General features: G+C 35.9%; 1 protein-coding gene across 3 annotated transcripts; it reads right to left on the bottom strand.

Moving 5' to 3' along the window:
• Window positions 1-174: 174 nt before the first annotated feature.
• On the bottom strand, window positions 175-22,800 carry ptprna (protein tyrosine phosphatase receptor type Na). 3 transcript variants are annotated; one of them, XM_055148406.1, is made up of 24 exons: window positions 22,579-22,800; window positions 19,139-19,189; window positions 14,515-14,625; window positions 13,559-13,676; window positions 12,630-12,771; window positions 11,918-12,110; window positions 11,685-11,834; window positions 11,266-11,391; window positions 10,714-10,754; window positions 10,394-10,632; window positions 9,834-9,920; window positions 9,672-9,751; window positions 8,769-8,833; window positions 7,033-7,242; window positions 6,306-6,569; window positions 5,335-5,482; window positions 5,100-5,173; window positions 4,317-4,394; window positions 4,070-4,189; window positions 2,964-3,130; window positions 1,901-1,954; window positions 1,722-1,786; window positions 1,083-1,156; window positions 175-1,002 (listed from the first exon to the last, which is right to left on the bottom strand). In XM_055148406.1, exons 1-24 carry the CDS (start codon window positions 22,652-22,654, stop codon window positions 931-933), a joined length of 2,805 nt encoding a protein of 934 aa, XP_055004381.1. In that variant the 5' UTR covers window positions 22,655-22,800; the 3' UTR covers window positions 175-930. The 3 variants fall into 3 exon arrangements, with proteins under 3 accessions (XP_055004381.1, XP_055004395.1, XP_055004386.1); XM_055148420.1 differs by having other exon boundaries at window positions 8,769-8,830; XM_055148411.1 differs by having other exon boundaries at window positions 11,685-11,831.
• Window positions 22,801-23,573: the final 773 nt, after the last annotated feature.

Here is a 23,573-nt window from a genome sequence, read left to right as displayed (position 1 = left end):
TTTATTTATTGTGTAATGTATAATGTATTTAGCTAAACACAGTCATCACTGGCTCTAGAATCCCTATAGATGTGAATTAAAATATTCAAATATTATACCATCTATTTACTAAATAATGGATCATTAAAATGGTGGATTGTAAAAATCACAATACCTGTGTTATGTTTGCTGCGTCACATCACAATTTTATTTAGGTCAAGTCAAAAATACATTTTTATAGTCATTTTCTATCTGTCTGCTACATGAAAAACAATCATTGCAGTGAATTATTTACGTCAAATCACCATGGTGTTCATACTCACGACAAAACAATCAAACTATATTGTGAAATCAATAAAGTGAAGACAATTTGAATCTGGTTATGTGCTGCATTGATAGTAAATTAAATAAACAGATAAAGTCATATTTAACCATGTAAACACACATATTGACATCATTGATTAGCCAAAAACAGTGAATATTGTCAGGAATTAACCCAGTCAGTTCTGCTATAGAGTAATCAAGCTTCCAGGAAATAGACAGATGTCAAAAAAGCTGATGATATGAGTTTAACTGGTTTCTGAGATTGGTCTCCTGTCATATATGCATTCTATTGCATACTCACCATCATAGTCATAGCCACAGTGTTTGGATATTTGGTCAGACAGTATGTCCAATTCGATTTTTGAAATAGAGTAAATCTGTGATATAATCTAATATATTTACCTGCATTTTACATTCCAGCTTTTCATTATAATAATTTTTATCAAAATATGATTCAAAATAAATTTAGAGACAGCATGCCAAAAGCAAGAGTGGTACAGAAGTGGCAGTCTTATTTACAGGAATGGTCCGACACACATGGCAGGTTGGTACAATGTTTGTCCTTATGGATATTTGGAGCATGCCTGTCTGAAGTCCACAGTGTCCCATATCACTGCTGCTGTTGCCTTACTGTGGCAGGGCTTTCAAAATGGCATTCACCTCTTCAGCTACAGCAGTCAGAGCAAACTCAAATTGATCCTACAGATAAACATGAAGGTACAAATTGTTTACAATCCAGTAGTGACAAGAAAAATATCTTAAAATGCCAATTGTCTTACTTTTGTACGGACTAGACCTGGTCTCTGGTCCCTGATGTGCTCCAGAGCAGCTGCAATGTCAATCTCCTTTACTCCTGGTAGAAGACAAATACATATTTCTGATTTTGACAATCATGCTTTAAAACAATTAAGATATAAATATTGATGATACATGTATTAATAAATCTTATACCCCTACCCTGTATGTTATCTTTTAATGTTGTCTCTATACAAAATTATTCACATAATGTCCATAATTCTATCCCATTAGAATAAAGTAGAGTACACATCTGTAGTATTTCAATGACAACAGAGCCTGTAGAAAAATTCTTTGGCACTGATTCAATATAGCCATCGAAAAAGAAAAACTGATGACTTAGTAACTAAAAATTCAACAATTCTTTTGAATGCTATAAAATCCTCAAAATGTTGCCTCAGAAGTTAGAGAAAGGAACTAATAATTTGACTTTGTAGATAGGTTGGACCATCATCTAAATACTGTATGTCTGAAAAGCATTATCCATGGGTTTCAGGATTAAGAAAAATTAGAACCACTGCCATAGTGATATCAATTTAAAACAAAAATATTATATCTTCTGAATGTGCAAAAAAGTCCACAAAACGTGGTGTTTAACTGATAATTTAGTGTTTTTGACTCACCCTTGGCCATGCGGTTCAACACCATGTCGATCAGAATGTATGTGCCAGTTCTTCCAGTGCCATCACTGTGTAAAAGATGAATACATGTTCTTTTTAACTTTCATTATACAAATGTACTATTAATTAATTAACTAACACAAGTCAGTAACACATGTACAATTGATGAACTGTTTTCTTACTTGCAGTGAACGATGATTGGGCAGGATCGTCCTCTGTAGCATTTATTTACCTTCCTGAGAAAAAAAATGAAAATAAAAATGCAAACCAAAATTTAGTGTTTTAGCATCATGAAAGTGTATAAGAATTACACTATTAGTAAATTCTCAATTACTTAAGTCTACTTATTTCTGCTTAGCTTTTAGTGCTAATGCATTGTGGTCCCAGTGAAAGCAGTAGGGAGGTTAGTATATAATGGAATGGGGAGAATAGCTAATGAATGGAAAAACACAGGGTCTACAGGAATAGTGGAAATGGGGAAACATGATGGTTTGACTGAAAAAGACATGGTTGAAAATGTTTTAAATCAGAAAAGAGGAAGTCACAAATTCACTGTCCCTCCTGCAGTAGCCAGTCACACCTGCCAATGCTCATTTTTGTGACTATGCAACTGGAGCCAGAGTACTAGCTGCAAACCACAAAAATGACACTGGGAGATGTTCAGATACAAACCCATGGACCTGCACACTGGGAGAGAGAGAGAGGAGAGGGAGGGGACAGGACGTGAAATGGGGTTGTAATGTAGTACAGCCAGAAATGTAGTACATTTGAGATGAAGAAATTATGATTTAAGAAATGAAAAACACAGAAAATATATGGAGCTGGGATGGAAACTCATTGAGACACCACAATATCTGAATATCTGTTGTTACAAACTGGTCAGGAAAGAGCAATTTGATTTCACAAGAGAACTCACATTCTTGCGTAAGTGTGTGATTTAAAATAACAAACTAGTACAGAACAGTGGCAATAATAACAATGAATACAGCACAATTCAGTTAAACAGTTTGATTTCCATATTTTTTTTTGCCAAGTATTAATTCAGATACTTTTGAGTGTTTTCATCAAGATTTGTAATTCTTTTTAAGTTAAATAAATGGTAAATTAATACAAAATTAAGATTAATAATTTATCCTAAACAGTAGTGGTCACCATACTAGAAAAACACAAGAACTGTCATGCATTTACAAGAGTTGTACAAACTGTTCTCATGTGTTGCGGGGTGTTGTCAGTGAAATGTCTTACCTGCGGAAGTCCAGCAGGGGGCGTGTGGAGGTCGGGATGCCGTCAGCGGGCCAGCTCAGAAGATGGAACTGGGTCAGGGTTCTGGTTTCCTGGGTCTGGACATTTTTCAGGTAGAAACTTCGCACCAGGAAGTCCTTACACCAGATGTGCTCAGACACCAAGTTTACCTGGAGAAGCATTGAGAGACTGAGAAATGGGGACACGTACAGCAGGAAAAATGAAAATGGAAAATGTACTCTTTTATAGCATTCATAGATATAGATTTGCTTTTCACTTTGCCAAATTATCAAAAGTTATTCACCAGTGCTCAGTCAATACGTAATACTAACACACACACAGACTGGGATCTTCACATAGACAATACACTATCCAAAACTTAACCATATAGTACTTAACCTAAACTCTAACCTCAACCTAAATTAACTCATATCTTAACTTTAACCCATTTGAACAATTAGTGAGACGTTCCTAGTAAACTATAGGAACGTCCCACCAGGGGGCGTCATAGACTTTACTTAACTTAACAAAAAAGTTTACTTTATGTTTTTATTTATTCATGGAGTTTTTAAATAGTAAGTCATTGGCGAGTAATGAGTTTAGCATTTAAATGGGCAATTCTTTTAAAATTGCATTTCTTCAAAATAAACATTTACTTACTTATATTAATTTGAGGTTACAATGAGTACTTTTTAGTTACTCTTTCCACTGTTGTTCCAGCTTAATTATATATTATATATTATAATAGTATAATATATTATTATACTGAAAAAAGCCCTATGTTCACATAAGTAAGTTTCTTGAACTTGAACTGAATAGTAATTTTTACTTTCATGTAAGCCTGTGGTCAAAAAAAAAGTGTGTCAGTCAAATTATATTAACATAGATCATAGATAGGTAGATAGATAGCATAGATCAGATTTTTTTTTAAATTGAGTAATTATTTGAATCACTACATTATATTTCAAGTTGAGTGATATTTTTCAAGTTCTGGCTCTTTAAATTTATTTATAGGAACTGTCTACTCCACCTCCTCTGCACACATGCGGCTGCTACTACAATACGCAGTAAGTGTAATGACAGGTAATATATTACAGGCGGAAGTGTACCTCGTAGATGTGATACAGTGATGATCCCTCGTCAGGCCAGTAGCGCTCGCACTGTTTCTCTCCATCCTCTACCAGTGCTGTCATCATCACTATCACCGTGCAGCCGCTCTCCCACACCATCTGTGGCCAACACATAATATACACAACACATGCACACGCATGTCACATTAGCACATGAGCAGGCAGGGAACACTGAGCTATGAGAAACATGGTACAGAGAGGTAGTTAAGAGGAACAAGGGACAGACCTGCCAGAAATCAGTCACAGTATGAGGTAGAGGGCCCTGGGTGGCGATGTAAGACGGCTGCCGGGGGTCGTGGTCAAACTGTAAAAAACAGTTATTGAAAGAAATAACCCATATCAATTTCTTTTGGATTTGGGTTCAATGCTAAAATATACACTTGTAAGGCTCATTCTGCTTTCTGATTGGATAATGCTCTTGAGAATGAAATCACCAACGTATTGGTGGTTTTCAGATTTTAGAATGTGATGAAGTCATATTGCCAGATGAGGTCAGAAGAGTCAGATTTCCCTATTGAACACTGCAGCTTGTCATACATATTCAAAGGTAAATTCACAAATATTTAACCTTATTATTTCTATTTGTGACAAGACTCAATCTGCAGTTTAACAGGAATAATAGTCTGTATTAAATATAACTGGCCTATAGAGTGTTGTGATTTCATTCGAAACCCAGCAATATAATTTGGCCATCATGTCCAATGTTTTTTGTAATGAAATCAAAAGTACAACTGTTATCAAAAAGCTATATTTGATTTGAACATATTTAGATACAGTTCTTTTATAAAAATATAACTAACTATTTCCAATATTTTCTTTAGTTGTAATTGTGTTATGAAGCCTATATAACTTAATTAAACATGCACTTCTTGTTTGCGCATCTCACCACATTAACTATTTATGTCCTCTTTAACTATAAGGACAATAACTGTTGACTGCCACAACAACAGTTATTATAAAAATGATACATTATAAAACTAAACCTATAAAACATAAAAGTATTTCTTACAATGATGCTGGCGTTGATGTAGTCTTGTTTACTGGGGTTCATCTCTGTCTTCAGCTTCACTCGAGTGTGGTCGTCTGCAACAAAGTCACATACCAAGTCAATAACAACAAATGAATAAATAATGTGGCCTTTAGACATTATTGTGAAAAATGAGAAATGCAATGGACTTTTTTCCCCCGTGGTTTTACTTTTAAATATGGACTGTGGAAGGATATTGGTATATAATTGTACTTACAGGGGAGGGACACTGCATATCTGTTTTTGTCCTTGTTGATTTCTTGCTGGCCCACAGCGACTGAACTGGGCTCGGCCTGATAAGAGCACAGCGCCTCCCACTCCTTCTGAAGACGGTCTTTATTTCGCAGGTGGTCCTCCATGTACGCCTAAGGGGGAGTCAGATTACTTATACTGCTTGTAAGTTACTTGCATGTTTTAGATCAACATCACAGCCACTGACAGCTGAGTTAAAAAAACAAAACAATGATTTGATAGAGGCAGCTGATCAAGCTTTTATGCTTTTATGTCAAGATTAGGCCCAACTAGTGTAGTCAAAAAATTTGCTGCTTTTGTCCATGTCTTTTTTGGGGGAGCTTTGTGATTTGGGACCACATTTTATGTATAGTAGTAAACCATTATTCATATATCACTCACTTTCAAGATACTTTAATACATACAAGCCAGGTAGAAAATATTATTGCCCAAGGATACCACAATGTACTGGTCAGAGCTGGGATAGAGCCATAAACTTTCTTGCTATAAGAAAACTATACTAGTCACAGTCATAACTTAAAATCACTACTGAAAATGGGATGATGAGCTTGTTTGATCTCATTTGTCTATATAAAAATATGATTAAAGCAGGGGTATCTGAATCACTGAAAGAGGAAGCAGGTATATAAATCTCTTCCAAATTCTTTTGTACATTGCTAATATCCACATGCATTCATTTTGAGGTACAGCTTTAGAAATGCATTTTTTAGATGGCGAAGTGAAACTGGGGTGGACCACAAAAACACAGTCAATCAGAGCACTGTTTATTTTTGGGTTGGTGAGAAATGTAAAAATATTTTATTATTAGCTATTATTGTAATTTTCTCACAAAGTGCTGTTTTTTACAACATGCTCTTTGGAGAAAAACAGAAAATGAACTAAAAAACAAACAAAACATTAGACACCATAGCTGTAAATGTATTTGTACAGTTGTACCAGTATCATGTGTCCAGTGGAGATGTCCATGTTTGATTGGGCTGGCTCTTCGCTCCATGAGGGGGTGGAGCTATGTGTGGAAGAGGGGCTGTGCTGTGGCCCGTCACTGAACTGAGAGGAGACACTGCTGACTCTGGATGTGTCTGTGCCCCTCCGTCCCCCCGCTCCGGTCCCAATGGGTGCTCCTGTCCCACTGCTGACTCCGCCCACACAGTCCTGACGGCACAGGGACGACTTAGAGGCCATGTGCTGCCGACATAGCTCCTGAGTGAACACAAAATTATGACTAACCTTAACCAGCTACCTCTATTGCTACTGGATCAGTATTGTTTCTACTGACTGTATTGTATTTGTGAGGTAGAAATTACTGAATTGCACACCTGCTGTTTTAAGCATTTAGTCAACAATAATTTTAACCTTTGTCGTAGGCCTATATTAGACAACAATTAATCTATCAGTAAATTATAAAGAACATTAACATAACAGGAAAATAAACAATACAGAGAAGAGTCATAAACTCTTATTATAGTAATCGCTATAGCATAGCAGCATAACTGTCAATAATTTTTCATCAACTGACAGTATTTTTACTAAAGGCAAAATAGGTGGTTTTTTTTATCTACAGATATATTAAGCTATATATACTGCAGTCCATTAAACTAAAAAAATGCCACTTGCCTCCATTCAATAACTATTTTGAACAAGTGTCTTTTGTGCATTTTCTCACCTGATAGTCAAAATGTGTCTCTGCTCCTGCCTCTGGTCCAAGTCCGAGCTTCCCATTGGCTACCTGCTGAGCGTAATGCCGGAAACAGGCCATGGCCATGGCCAGCACAAGCACCCCTCCAACGATTGCCATGGAAACTAAAGTAATGACTGTCCCACTGGAGCCCTGGGAAACCCTGGTCACCTGTGGGAGACCCCGTGCATCTGTCCTCTATAAAGAAAACATGAAGGGAATTTTGTTCAGTCTGTTATAGAACTGATCATTGACAATGTAAATCTTTTGTATATGTGCATTCATAGGGTTCTGCTTCCTGTTGACAAAGGTGACATTTAAGCACTTTTTTGCCATTCAAAATATATAAAATTTAGTTATTGCTATGGCAACAGTCCTAATTTTTTATTATTCTGAAACTCCTGGATTTACAATGACAGAGGCTGGACTAGTATTTTTTACTTAACAGTGGCAACCTTCCTTTACTTTGTTTTTAATTATATTAAAGAGTAATGCCCCAGTCTTTTTGTAAGCATTGGGGATCCATTAAAAGGAGGCAGTGGTCCTGTGAAAAAAGCTGTCCATGACCAAGCACAATGCACTAATTGCTGCCATAAATCTCACTTTGTCTCGAGTGTCCATCTTTCATTTTCACTATGTTTTCCATTACATATTGTACAATATAGACAGTAATATACATTTGGGCTTCTAGCTGAGCCTAAAATATTTTGTAATTTAAAAAACTAAATATGTATCTGTTTTTATTTATGTTTTCATTCTACAATTAGAAATCCAATCCATTGCTTCATTGCTGATTGATTTGGTACATAAATACATCCACAGCAGTCTGCCTAGCTATTGGTTGAAATTGTAGCTGCCTTTGTGACAAAAATAGAAAAATATATATATATATGAAACATAAATTCCAGATAATTTCATATCTTAATTCCTCGAATATCTTGCAAATCCATACTCCCAGTAATCCTTAGTAGTATTTCCTGGCTCTTTGGTTGGATAAACAGTGTAATGAGGTTAATGACACCTGTTGCCATAGCACCTGGATCTGGGAGCCACGGCGACAAAGGATAGGCGGAACAGATATAGCGCCATGGCAACGTGTGGAATATTCTCTGTCGACGCGGTGATTTGATCAAGCCATTTGCCTTCTGGGTGGCACGCACTTACAACCATGCACATTACTCCACTATTTTCTTTAAGAGTATGAGAGGAAAGATGTTGATCTTTTGTGACAAGAACAAAGCCTTTTTCACACAGGCTATTTGAGCCAGTGATGCAATTTGACAAGATAGGATAATGTGATCCCAACATACTGCGAGAAAATTATGGAATGACAAATAAAATAATAAAATATGATTGATATATAACTATAAAGGCAATTGCATTTTCATATAACTCAATTATGAGACCTAACTAATACACCATACAAATGCTGAAACACAAATATCTCAATATAATAATGATGAATCAACTAAAGCAATATTCTGTATAGTATTCTAACTAGGCAAAGTAAGCTAAAATCTACTTCTGTAAATAGGTTTGTATAAATTAGTTATGTGAAATTGTGTGAAAAGTCCCAGCTAATGTCCTCCTTTTAACATGTAAAAATAATGGAGGGTGACATTATCTAGTTGCCTTGACGACAGCTCCCTGTGTTAGAGATAAGAGCAGTGAAAAGTGAAAGGAAATTTCCCACAGAGACTCCCAGTGTGTGGAGATATACGTACCTCGCCCACTCCAGTCTGGACAATCTTCAGGCCAGTCTCTGTCTCCAGGAAACTCTTCTCTGCTACTGTGAAGGCAACAACATAGGGAGAATTCATTCAGCTCTTTTGTGGATTATACATAAACTAAACATGTTACCAAGGCTTTGATTGGCAGAGGTTATTGGACTATTGTTTCTCAGCAAAGATGTTTTTTGTGGCAATGTGTGGATTGATACTACCTACAACCCTTATTATACTGTATATAAAAAGGTACAGTTAACAAGTTGCAATTTATTGTAGACAGTACGACTTCATTTAGCTCTCTTGTGATTTGCTAAATGTTAAAGAGTCAGATTTTTATACACTGCTTTTCCACCTTCAAGGCATTCAAACCACTTTACATCAAGGGACCGCTCACCCATTCACACATTCACACACCACTGTCTTGCCCAAGGACACAGTGACAGCAGTCATCTCTGGGAGCTGGATTTGAAACGCTACACCCACTGAGCTACTGTAGCATTGTCCCATTTAAATGAACTAGGAAGTCATAAAGGGTTTGTACCCTTATTGTAACACATTAAAGCATATGTTAAATTGTGATACTTGCACAGTAATGACTAAATTAAACTAAACTAAGAATAATTACCAAATATTTTATGGATAACTTATTTTGTATTTATTTAAAAGTTTAGTGAGTTGGAGCTTTAATGCTAATGGATATTTTAAAATGCTAAATCCTAGCCTTAGCATTAATTCAAAAGTATTCAAAATTTTATTATTAAAAGAATCTAATCTATCTCATTGTGCATGTCTGACTGTGATCTGATCTGTCATGCATTTTTGATGTGTTTTTAAACTTCTATTACAGCATTATTTTGTTTATCATCCTTCATTTCCAAGGGTTAGCGTCTAATGGCTCACCTGCTTTAGCTGCCACCTCTGCAGCTGTCATGTTGAGTTCATTCTGCCTGATGCGAAATGTCAAAGCAGGACCCACCACACTGAAAACACAAGGCACACAAATAAACATGGTGTCCTTTTTCCACAGAAGTACTGCAATACTGTTTACAGTGCTAACTATACCTGATGTTGATGAAGCTGCTAGTGGCCAGGTGAATTTTATTGGCTAGTAGATCCAATAACTTCACTCCATCGTACAAATCCAGTGTTCTGCAAAAGAATATATATGTTTTTATATACATAATCCTACATGCCAGCTTCACCTTTCTAATTAGCAGATTTACACATGGAAAAATATATTGCAATATGTATTCTTTCTAGCAGAACCAGCAACTTCAGCTATAGTAGTTCATTTGTCTGTAATAAGCAGTCACTCCTTACATGTATTGCCTGCATTTTGTAATTTGTTCACTTATTGCTAAAATTCAGAGTTTAGGGTGAAAATTTTGTTGTTGATGTAGGTAGACACAGATAGAACTCATCACTGCTTCCTATACTTTTGTGCTTTCATTCTTAGCCTTTTTTCCACAAATGGCCACTTATCTGACTTAAAACTATGATAAATATTTACCACAATACAACCCCACCAAAGCTAGTAATAATTAGAAAGATATTAAAACCTGTCATGTGCATTAATATCTTGTCTTTGTATTTTGTATGGCTAAAATTCATACCCAAATTACCTCTGGTTGGTAACAATGTACCCGTACTCTTCTTTGGCTCCTGTGCCTTCCACCAGTAGAGGTTTTGGTCCAGTTTCAGAGAGGTTCGGTGGAGAGGCTGGGTGGGGAGGTCCTGATGTTTTTGCTGGAGCAGTGGCAGGAGCAGAGACAGGAGAGGTGGCAGGTGGAGAGGCATTTGGGGGGGCAGGGACAAGACCAGGCTTTTCAGCTTTACCTGGGGCACTGTCTGTTTTTAGTGCCTGGTGGAATAAAGATAAAGTTTGATTAAGACTGTAGGAAATTCAGCACAGTTTAAGTATACAGCAAAGTGATAGTTGTACCTCTTTGAGAGATAAGAGGTCTTTCTCTAAAGGACTGGGAGCTGAAATAGACAAAATAAAACTTTAAAGGTGCACTGTGTAACTTTAAACAGAATATATTAAGGAAAATGATCATTATCAGTTTTAAACCATTTTATAATGATGTTCCCTTATCATTAACTTACTCCAAATTGTATTTTAATTGATCTATGCATGTTTGAGTATCTCTACATACTGCCCTGTGCTTACTTGCATTTATTCAAAGAATCCAGACTCTGAGACATATTGTGTGAGGTTCAAAACTGTCACAAAACCATTTTTTCAACAATAAAAACATGTAGAGGAAAATCCACTTAATACATTGAAATGCTGCCAGTAAGAGGCAGTTCTGCAGTTTTGACGAAGAAGTCCTGAACCTAGACCTATGGCTGTCTACAGTTAATCTTTAATTACAGTGAGTGTCACATTAGCTAGTCCATTTGGATAAAACCAATAGAGGACAGCATTATGCATGTGTAGCCTAGTAGCATATAATTTGAATAAATTTGCTGTAGCATAGTTGTGATTTTGTACCTGGTTTTTCCTGTGCCTGTAACAGCTGCAGTATAAGGGCCAGTCTGTAGAGCTTTTCTTGACTGAGCTCCCTGGGATCGACTCCATAACGCTGCAAGACTACTGACATCCTCTGAAGCAAACCATCTGGTGCAGAGAAAAAAAATATTAAATTATCAAGTATTATTCTATGTTTATCCAAAGCAAATAATTAGAATATGGAATAGAATATTATCTGATCTATTTAATGGGTTAATTTACAATTTTATAGTTAATTAGTTCATTATACAGTTAGAAGTTATATTTAAATAAGGTCGAGATTTCCTATTTTTGAGTCTGTGTTTGAATTATATTGAATATTATGATATGATATTATGATATTATATAATATATATGAATATTTATTTTTATATATAATTAATCAATTAGTGTTTGTTCACCATTGTTTTCATGCATAGAGCTGAAATCCTGAGGAGCCTTCTTGCTTTGCACTGCGGGTTGTCTGCCAGTCCCAAGTCTCTCCTCAGTGGTATAATCCTCTACATAGTCAACTGGTAACTCCAACTCCAAGTCCTCATAATAGAGACCTGCTTAATAGCATTACACTCTATTACTATTACACTTTAATTATACATGCTGTAATTAACTTTAGGCTGTTTTAATTACATCTTACCTCCTGGGCTCATGGGGGCAGGTCCTCTGTGCCTGTATGAAGGTTGCCCGGATGCTAGGTAGAGAGACAGAGCTTCCTGCAGCATCTGCCTATCCCGTTCTCTCTCACGATTCGCCTGTGCATGGGATGAAGGGCGGACATATCCACCTCCTTGGCCAATTAGAGACCTCTCCACCTCGTCCTGGTATCTGTGCTGTAAACATAAGTGTAAACATATAACATAAATCGGATGATGATTCATTATCCATTCATTGATTCATTATAGGGCTAAAAAGGTCTGTGTTTGGTATATTTCTATGGTACCCTGGACAACAACAATCTCTCATTCATTCATTAAGATATTTAAATGTGTAATTTTAAATTAATGTGTTTCAGTGGTAAATAATAATGTCTGACTGCCCAGTTGCACATTTTGTCATAATGAGTGTTGAAGCTCATGTGAACAAAAGATAAATTATAAAGCCTAGTGAGGGCTGACGGTTCTACAGCCCCACAGGGACACAGTAGCACACATTCATAACAAGCATAAATTGATTCCATCATTTAAAATCCCTTTATATTTCCTTAGCTAAACAATACATTATTAAAGCAGAAAACTGCTTTGGGACTCAGTTCAACTAATGTGTTTTACACTAAGGTGCAATATACATGCACAATAATCATTATTTTTGTACCTTTGGACAAATGTGTTAGCATGTGTACGGCTGTGCACCTGGTGGTATGAATATGGATCGACTGAAGCTGCTTGCATCCTCAGATGAGACTCAGGGGGCTCCACAATCATGTAGTCCACATAGTTTCCACCAGGAGGAGATGAACTGGACTTGTGGTGATGAGAATTCTGGTGTTTGGATCTGAAAATTAAGAAAAGATATATTTACAATGGGCAAGTAAAATACAAATTTACATAAGTTGTTCAGCCAAAATACATGGTACGTTAATGTAGTGGATCCCAGAGGGTTTTTTAAATTATTATTTTGAGTGCCCTCTCAAGATAACTTGGATACAAGTATATTATCATTTACAATTATCACTTATATTTTCATGTTTTTCAATTCATTGATCTCCAAAATTTTCCAAAACATTATAAAGGATATTTTTGGTCAAATACAATTCAATGCCCTGGTAGTGCTTGTGTACCCCGAATGGTCCGTGTACCACTGGTTTGGAATCACTGAGTTAATGAACCCAATGCAATACCAATATATCTAAATCATTAGCCCAATAGCATAATTGCCTGTTTTTTGTTTTTTTATATATGCCATATATATATATATATATATATATATATATATATATATATATATATATAACTTTACTCTCCTACCGCTGCTGCTTCACCCCGCCTTATTGCCTATGCCCTCAGCCTCAGAGCACTTGTTAGAGTGTCTGTCTGCCTCAGTCATCCCTATACAATATCAATAAAAAATACCAATGTGCTTGCTAAAAAATTTGTTTTTTTCTTGTTTTCCGAAAACTTTCAAATATGACTTAGATAATGCTATTAGACTAACGTAATTCAACATTCACGTTCTTAGTTTGAACTGTTCATTAAAAAAACTCCTATAGAGTTACATAGGTCTCTACTCTTCTTCTGAAATTACAACATGACATTTATACTTGTTTTTTGAGTTGACTTACTGGGGGTATGATGGCTGGGAGGAGGATGAATTTGGTTTTGCTGCTTGTGTTGTGTGAGGAACTCTCTTCAGTTCTTTGGATAAAATATATTGTGTGATGTCATCCTGCCAAGACAAACCTGCAGAAGACACAAGCAAAATGTAAAAAAATAATCAAGTTTAATTATATTGTGTGTGTGATTCAGACTATTTTCTCTTCAGCTCCCTCCAAATGATCACAGAGCAAAGTTAATATTGTTAAAGAGTAACTACCTCGCTGGGCTAAGGGCTTACTGCTTCAAGACGCTGGAAAATGAGCAGAGAGGCAGAGGGGTGAACTGAGGAGAGGGGCTGACCACTGACTGACACGGGGCATTTTAAAAGGAGGGAATGGGCGACAGTGTTATTTATCAATGTTAGAATATTAAAAAGAAGAGTTCATGTATGCTGCGTTCCAAATAGGAAGTTCATATGCGGTCTCTTCCAGCTGCTTCTGACCCTGGCTCCAATTGCCTTACATTATATTGTGGTCCCTCTCTCTGTAACTGCTGCTGTGAGCCTCATCATTTCAGTCTTAATGTCTGTATTAACCCGGTCTACATGATCCTGGGGTTTTATTTCAACATTTTGTACATTAAAAAAGTCCTATTCATTTGAGTGGAGCATAACACTATGGGTGACATCACACTCACTTAATCCACTTTTTCATACAGTTTATGATTTTACCACAAAAAGTTCAATTTAAAAATATACAAGATAAACTTAGAATTTGAAACTTGTAAACTTGTATAAAATTATATAGGTGATTTTTTTCACCTCACTCAATATACCCCTGAATTATTTTAAGAAATTCACTACATGTTTGAACTGACTGAAAATATCGCAACATGTATTTAGAATGGATGTAACTTTTTTCTATTCAACAATTTTCTATGGATGTAAAAAAAAAAAACAAAAAAAAAAACAAGAGTTCATTACCTTGTTGCATGAGCTGCTTGAGAACCTCCTGCATCCTTTTCAAAACAGGGACCGACACCTGGTACTGAACCAGGTCCTGCTTTGAGGTTCGACACTGGCCAAACAGACCATCTACAAAAATAAGAAATTGATTTTATATTCATACTTTGTTCTTTTGTGCTTCAGAATTTCTAAGGTCCGCAGTCATGAGTCATACTTTGGTCCTACGCACACAGAGGTTATAGACTCACTAAAACATGACAGACTTACGACACATTCATAAGAATCAAGAATTAATAAATAACACAATTTCTTACGTAATTAATTTCCCTAGAAATCAGCTATTTCAAGGTTGTATTTCTGTCCAGCAAGCCTGGGGCAAATTACAGACAGACCTCAAAGGTTTTTTTTTTTTTTTTTAGGAAACACAAAAAATAATATTCAAGTATTCAAATTGGGAATAGGTGCAAAATTAATAACACAATATTTTATGTCTGCTAGCCAAAAAGTATGATTCATTATATTTATTTATTTTTTTATATATATTGAATAATGTAAATTTGCTCTACTGCTCTGTTTTCTAATCTATGTTATAATGTTGTTTTTTCATCACGGACATACCCGGAGTTGTGTTTTGTTTCATTCACACATGTTTAACACACAGCTCCTGCATTTTCAAGCTGAGTTCTTCTCTCAAACAGAACAAAAGCTAATTTAGCTGTTAATATGAAAACTACTGCTTCATGAAATCACAAGGTGGAAAAGAGCATGTGGAGCTTGGAGATGCAACATTATAACATGGCTTAAAACTCACAAAAGTCGTGTGTAATATACGACCAAAGGAACAGAATTATCCAATATTGAAATGTTGCATATATTCAAAACAACATTCACAATTTAATCAATAATTCAATATACCCCACCTCTACAATGCATTATTTACATTTTCTTGTGGAAAAATCAACTACAGAATGTTTTAAACCCAGTCCAGAACCCCCTAACACAAACTGACACAAAAACACAAGGAGAGGTAGAATCCATGAGCCACCTTTTTGACGATCTAAAATGTGGGTGCAGAAATGTAAAAGTATGACAAAGCTTTGCGACTTGACTTGAAGCGTGTTAGTTTGGTGCACCGATGAGTCACCGCAGCCATTCAGCATCACACTTCTTCAATCTAAAACAGACTCCGACTCCGACCTGCTATACAGTCAAGTGCTGAAGTGCAATGCTAAAGTGATTACTACGGATTACAGCTGCAAATGTGACGTAAACCGCCTCATATTTTGACATTAAGAGGTGTCCTGCCAGATATCATAATTTTAATTAGCTTATCCCTTCAGACTATTTATAAAGCCATTTCTGAATATGTTGGGAGTAAAATCCTATCTTTTTAGCTTGGTTATTTCAATCTGTAAGGGTTTCTTGATAGCGAAGTTTTGCAACATGCAGCATGTCCATTGTTTATTTATGTGTGTTACTCAAGTATTGTGGTGCACTTTGAGCTGTGTCCACAAGTTTTCCAATGTATTTTTAAACTACAAATGGCAATTAAAGTAACTTAATTCTTGTATAAAATAAATTATATTGGTGAATTTTTAAAACTCAGTCAATGCAGCTGAATTATTTTAAGATACTGACTGCATGTTGGACTGAAAATATTTAATATTTATGCATTTAATGGATGCATTTAAACTTTTTCCTATCCAAAAATTTTGTATGGATTTTGAAATAAATAAATAAAAATAACCTAATTCAAATCAAACAATTTATACAGGTATCTTGTGGGTATAGTGGCCCTAATTAAAGATGACACAAATATTGTACTGTTTTATGTACTTCCAGTGTTTTCATAGCATTTGCTCTCTTGTGATCTTTATTCAGATTAGTTGCCATTCAAAATTATCTCAATATTTTGCCATGTAAAATTAACCACTTATCAGAATATGTTTAAAAATGTTAAGACAAAAAAGTTTACATTACACAACTAAAAGTACAGATACTCTAAACACTAGTATTGGTAAAGTATAAATATTGCGTGGTATTCCCTTTGTGGTGATGACACAAAGGAGGTGTGGAGGAGGATAAGAGATTTGACGGCACCACTGCATGCTGGGATTGGATTGGGGCTATTTTTGGAGCCAGGGTTATTTCTGTTAATGGCTTTTTTACAGAGCCAGAGGAATGCACCCCTCGACGAGAGGAATTTGATACACAGCAATCTATCAACTGGAAATAGATATAAATAGAGCAGAACTGACTGAATATTATGGCAATACATCAATAACATAGAGACAGTTTGGTAAACATTATCATTTCATCATCTTCTGCAGTTGCCATTTTCAGATGCATTAGGTAGAAACAGTCAACAACAATGTTTATCCCTTTAATACATCATAATTTTCATATTTTGATTAGATTAGACATTCATATTGATCGTTGGCCTAACATTTTCATCCAACAATTCTATTTTCAAATTTCATGCATGATTGAATTCATCTGTGAACATACAGAACCTGCATTTGGGCATTTATTTATTGAATTACTAGAAAGTATTTTAAAATTATTATGTGCAGTAATAGTTAAAGTACATTTCAGCAATCAATCAATGAATAAATAAATTAGTGAAACACAATAAAAAAAAACCTCTCTGTTAATTTAAATAATTCTGTCAAATTTCTATGTAATGTCCTGATACCTCTTTGTAGCCTGTGTAAACGAGCTGCTATTGCTGTCTGACCACTGCCATACAAACAAAACATGAACCCAGGTCATGTGATCAAACAGGACAAGAGTAAAAGACCTGGATCTCCTCTGACTGTAGCTGACCTCACAGCACAGTGCAGACAGGGCACTAACCAGCTCTAATGTCCGATCGAAATGACAAGATAAAGAAGTTATGGGATCTCAGAACAACGTAATGCAATAAGAGGGCTTCTCTACATCTGCCTCTCCTTTCCTCATCTAACCTTTTACGACCCTTCAAAGCAAGATAAAGTCAGAGCCAACTTAAACAGTATCCTTCAAGTCATATATTAAGACTGCAAATTAATGTACATTTGAATGGGTGCAATGATTTGTAAAAAAGAATAAGAACCATGGGGTCTTATAATCAAACCTGCAAACACTGTAGTTTTGACCTCTACAAACATGTTCTAAAATTCTAAATCTAAACCTCTTGCATAATTAGCAATTCTTCCAATAAACTGCTAATCTAAAAGCTATCAGTCTGCCCTACCATGCTTACACTACACCTCTGTGTAAATGTCCAAAGCATTTTAATGAAGTATTTTCTGACAGAATCTGTAAAACATAACAATACCTGTCCCTTTCGATGTATTTATTCCTTGCCTTATTTGTAATTGTCACTCGCAAACAGAAGTCCAACATCTTCACATCACTATGCAAAACATGTCTTGTATGCAAGACTGGATCTTGTCATTTTTAAATGTCAGATAAAATCCTTGCAGATTGACACTTGTCTGGTTCTGGAAGTCTGGGAATAAATTATGTAGAGTGCTGCTTGGATGCATCAGTTAATAAAGACCCAAAAGGATGACATGTTTTTCTATTCATGTGTTTTTGTCGTCTCTTGTGGGCTTAGAAACTCAAGACAACCCAGCTTTATTAGAAGTACTTTTTTCAATTACTTGGGATAAAAATACCATGCTCTGCTTTGTTACTGCACGACGGACTAACCCGGAAATATCTCAAATGTATATTGATGTCGTGCCCTATGTCTACGCGGCCCATTTTGTATTCCAACCAATGTGCTCCGTGCGGCTGTGTGCGTAAATGCAATTTCCAGAGACGTGCGTAAGTGTGTGTCCGTGACTCATCACTGTATTAGCACAACAACTGTGGGGGTGTCGACCTCACCGCGATGATGTCAGCGTTACCATGGAGACAGCGGGGGGACAGGGCGGGGCTTCGACCAAGAGGAGGAGAAGAGGAAAAGAGGAGGTAGAGGAGAGAGGGAGCAGGTGATGAGAAATGAGAGAGATGAACTGATAGGAAATATGGATGTCTGTGGATGAGTGTAAGTGCTGTTTCTGGAAAAGAGCAAATAACTGTGTAATAATGGAGTGGTTCTCAAGCTTCTGTTGGTACATGTGTGTGTAAGGGCTTAAGACTTTCATGGTTCAAAGCATGTATATGATTAGAGATAAGATTGTTTTAATTACAGACTAAGCTTTGTTGTTGTTGTTGTTGTTGTTTTTTTTACTATTAAAAAGTATTCATATTTTATGTTTATTTCTTTTTACTCTTAAAATGTATTTTATCATTATGAATCTAAATCTGTGAGAGTGAGCAAAGGCATACAAGCATGTAAAACACAACATCGAAGCACTTTATTATTGATTAAGTGATAGAAATAAAATGCAATGCCCCTTTTAAAAGTCATTTTTAATGAGAAATTGAAAAAAATCTCAAGCATAACACAAAACAAGGAACATGGGGGACTGTATTACTTATAAGAAACAGGTGACTCTATGCTGAGATCTGTAATTATACATGTGTTGATGTTTGCAGAAAAAAATAGAACAAAGCAAAGTCAAGGTGATGTCTCTGTGATGCCTTCTGAAGCATGGTGTAAAATATTTCAAATCTACAGGTGCCTTAGATGGACAATATTCACACTTACCATCTGAGCAGAACTGTTCCCTTGAGCACAGTTTTCTCTCAAAAAGGCAACCTGGAGAGAGACGAACAAAAACACAGGTTACAGGTAAAATCTATCACCGCTATCTCCATGGAAACAGATCCCATTAGAAATCCAAATGAAACAAAAAGTACACTTAACCGCGCTTAGTCATCCTAATTAGCCCTTGCTCATACAGTAGCATTATAAAAAGTACTCCTATTGGCTGCTGTTATAAAAGTCAACCCACACAACGTTTGAAAAGCACTCTAAACTTAATGTTATTTCTGTCCGTAAAACAATAGCTTTTTGAAACATTAAATTATTAAGTGCACTAACTTTTTATAGGTAATGGAAGTTTGAGATCTTTACAACATTATTCAATAAGCAATGCATTATAAACAAACAAGAACCAGTAAGATAATGTAAAGAATCCTATTTCACTCCAACAAAATCACTTAAAATACTTTTGAGTATATACTTCTTCTATATACTGATATTTTTGAATATTATGGAAAGCCAAGCAGTTTGAGGCATTAATCACTGTGTTACTGATGAACATAATTCCTTATTTAATAAAATCTGCAAAACTAATTTCTAATAATAACATTTAAGTATTTATTTATTTATTTTTACAGTTTTCAAGTCTTGCCTGCAAGCCTGTTACATAACCACATTCTCCTACATGTCAATAGTTTCAATCATCAGACATCCTCTAACAAATGACATGCTTAGGAGCAATGCGTTCTTAAAGATCATATGTTTTTCCTTACAATCAGAAACTATTGGTTCACAAGTTAAGTCTCAGATAGCTCCATGCAGCAGGGTTTTACAATTGAAACAGCACAATCTTACTTCTAGTTCACAATAACTCATCATAGGAGCTAAAACAACAGCTGGAGCAGTAAATAAAAGCATGCACCCCATTAAAATACCACTTAAATCCCACTTTTGTGTTCTTTTTTTTTTAATATTCAAATCAATACAAAATAATAAAAATAAATTAATAAATGACCCTTTTGTTTGTCATTCAGTCCATTTCAGTCTTTTTCATATTAATTAGATGCTGTAATTTGTATCACCTATATATGTATATATATATATATATATATATATATATATATATATATATATATATATATATATATATATATATATATATATATATATATATATATATATATATATATATGTATATATATATGTATATATATATATGTATATATTGGGTCCTTCCGTACCTTCTTTTTGTGAGTAAGACCTGAGAGGTACTGTGGGAAGGAGCAGGTGGCTGGTTATAGATAGCGGCCAAGCACAATATGCAGGGATAGAGCTGCCTGCACTATTCTGTTTGGGCACACAGAAAATGCATCTTAGGCTCTAGTACAAAACCAATGGAAAAATACATAGAGTTTGGAGAAAGCGAGTATCGAGGAAGAGATCCACAGGCTGCATGAGTGGGTGTCATATTACTCACATGCTTTGTAACTTTTCAGCACTGCATTGAGACCCAAACATATACTTCACATACATTAAATTGAAGGAATATAGAACCATGGATATAGAGAAGAAACAATTCAAGCAAGCACACATAAATTTAGTTCAATAGATCCATATTAGGAGTGTGCTAAAATAACAAAATATTGATATATGTGATACAAAACTCGAAAGCATGGGCTACTGTGTCAATATATTGCAGAGAGTTTTTTTGTGTGTGTGTATTTTACAAAATGATGGTGCTTATGCAGGTAGTGGTTTAAAATCACAAATCACCAGTTTTTGATATTATCGTATCAGGAGCCATGTATCCTACTGCTGAACTGTAGAGGACCTATTATATAATAGTGATTCATTATTATTGAACCAGCATTTGTTTCATTCTGTGTGCAATGAATCCAAACTACACCCAAACCCACTAGGGCACAAGCATGTGTTCTCTTTTGCCACTTTAAGCACAGAAAAATGTGGAAGGTTGAGCCAAGAAGAGCAGCTAGTATCTGCCAATATGCGTATTACTAATAAGGTACATTGTTTACTGTGTATGGAAAAAGCTGTTCATGTTCAAGCAAGTTATCGGTCATTTAATTCATCATAAAATGTGCAAAAAAGCTGCCAATACATATCTCTGGGGGCTACGACAGGCATCTGCTAATTGCCAATCACATGTGCATGCAGACAAGCTGATTTACTCATTACTGTTGAAGACGAAGACGTCACTGCTGTTTACGGAGCAACAAGCTATTTGGCATTCATTTAATGTTCTTCAATGCAAATAGCCTTGTATTTTTGAAGACTGTCATATAGACATCATGACAACAATGAATGGGGGAAGGGAAAGGAAGTGGCAGGCCACATAGGGGTCGGCACAATGTAAAAAGATGCACAGCTGGACGCTTGAAAACAAAGATAACTGTGTGACCAATTATATTCATAGACCGAAGACCTCCAAAACATTTGCAAAATACATTTTATAAATTGTTTCTGTCCAGGGTGCTGGATATCCTGCTATGGATGCTGTAAAGATGTGATAACCTATTCAGTTGGATGAACATACTAGTTTTGGGTTATAAATATTTTGATCTTGGTCCTTTTAATAGAGGAAAAACGCAAGTTGAACTGCTTTAAATAATTTCTCATATAGAGGCAAATTATGAAATCCAATTCTCCCCTTGTATTTTTATGAGGAAAATCTTCAGGTTTTAGCATTTTATAGGCCTACTTTGCATATATTTTTTCCAGTATGGTGCACTATCCTGGCTAAATAGAAAATGAGTGTAAAATAAATAACATTGAATCCAATGTTTTCCACAATCATAAGATCATTTATTTACAATGTACAATTGTAGTCAGTGAAGAGTGTTGAAAATTTGTCATGAAAATAGGCCTATATTTTTAAAAAAGCTAGACACAGAAATAAAATAAAACACACACACAATAAATAAATACATTAAAAGCAGATATGACAGTAAATGTTGAAAACTTTTAATACAGGTAAACTTTTCCATTAATTAAACAAACTGATGGTTTAGTAAGGATTAGCTACCATTATCCTGTTCGCAGCCAATACAAATCAATAATCAATAGAACTAGATTTTTTCCCCCCAGAAGCAACAAACCGCTCCTGACCATTTGTTAGTTTGAGATAAAATTGCCACTTCCTTTCTCCAGAAAGCTAAGCTAAGTCAATGGTCCAATTACTTTTGTTCAGGTTGTAGGCTGAAACATATTGTAACATTAATTGATTGGTTTTAGGTGTGAAGCATGTGTTTCAGTCCAATAGGCTGTAATAGGCTATGACTGTAAGTTAGAAAGCCAGTTTTCTTGGAGAGCCTATTTGTGCAATTCCAAGGATGATGTGTATTTATGAAAAGAGCAAAAGTACAGAGAAATAATACAACAGTAGATGAATGATTCATTGAGACGAACCATCTTTGGCATCTTACCGTATTTCTCGGACAGTCCCACTGGACACAGCGCCGCGAGCAGCATCAGAGCGCGCCATGGCTGGAGCTGTCTCATGGTCCCTTCAAGCCTGGCAGCAGCAACAGCGGAGGTAAAGGAGACGGAGGACAAGAAGATGCACAAAAATCAAAGATACCGGACCCTTTTTGTTGTGGTCCCGTCCCCCCCGTCGGTGTACCCCAGGATTAATTTAGATCCCCATATTGACAAACTCGATCCGCAGCCAGCGTCGAAACGTGTCAGAGCCCCATGTGAGGGAGAAATGAGGAATAAACGTCTTAGAAAAGTGATTTCTGACAGAGAAGGCGGGGCTTACGCGCGGATGCAGCGCACAGCGGAGCGGTAACCTCACAATGACGACATGAGCTTTGATTGAGGACACCTAGCGACAGGTGGATCCGTGTGTGACGATTGAGGGGGTGTAGGGGACGCTAAATGCAATGACATAACTTAACTAGGCTATTGGTGTAGGCTAAGCATACCTATAGATGATGTAAACATCTTCACAATCGACATGGCCTTTTTTTTAGGATAATCATCCAGTCTAAAAGAAATGGTCTTTTTGGCCCTTGGCATGCAAGATATGTGCTTAGGCCTTGTGAAATAATCAGTTGCTAATTCGTCTATATGCGATGCTACATAAAACAATACGCCTTTGAAACGAAAAGTAGGCTAATGCATTCTGTTTAGCAACACAGAGAAAGCAGGTGTGCTAACCAATAGGCTTATATGAAAGGCCTAATATTATACTATTAGGCTTTTTAATCGTTAAGTAGCCTATTTTGTGCACACCTAGAACAACTGAGGATGAAAAACTGATAAAAAAAATAAAAACATATTTATCTTCATGACTCACGGGCACCATCTTGTGCCTGTTAATAAGAATGACCAAACATCACATTCCCACTGAACGCATATACTGGATATACAGTCTATGTGTGGGACTGGCTTTGTCTCGTGGTCACTGTCCGGAGCT

This window comes from Boleophthalmus pectinirostris, unplaced genomic scaffold, assembly GCF_026225935.1.
Source record: "Boleophthalmus pectinirostris isolate CB_2022bp ecotype Guang Dong unplaced genomic scaffold, ASM2622593v1 HiC_scaffold_1, whole genome shotgun sequence".
Classification (NCBI taxonomy): domain Eukaryota; kingdom Metazoa; phylum Chordata; class Actinopteri; order Gobiiformes; family Gobiidae; genus Boleophthalmus; species Boleophthalmus pectinirostris.
The sequence above is the reverse complement of the archived record's forward strand: the minus strand, read 5'-3'. Positions and strand labels throughout refer to the sequence as shown.

Bases quoted from the DNA above. Each gene is read 5' to 3' on its own strand.
- ptprna (XM_055148406.1), bottom strand. From the start codon at position 22,654: ATGAGACAGCTCCAGCCATGGCGCGCTCTGATGCTGCTCGCGGCGCTG. The intron at 12,772-13,558 runs GTAAGTCAACTC...CTTAATTTTCAG, and splicing joins TCCCAGCCATCATACCCCCA to ATCCAAACACCAGAATTCTC. The intron at 11,835-11,917 runs GTAAGATGTAAT...AATGCTATTAAG, and splicing joins TGCCCCCATGAGCCCAGGAG to CAGGTCTCTATTATGAGGAC.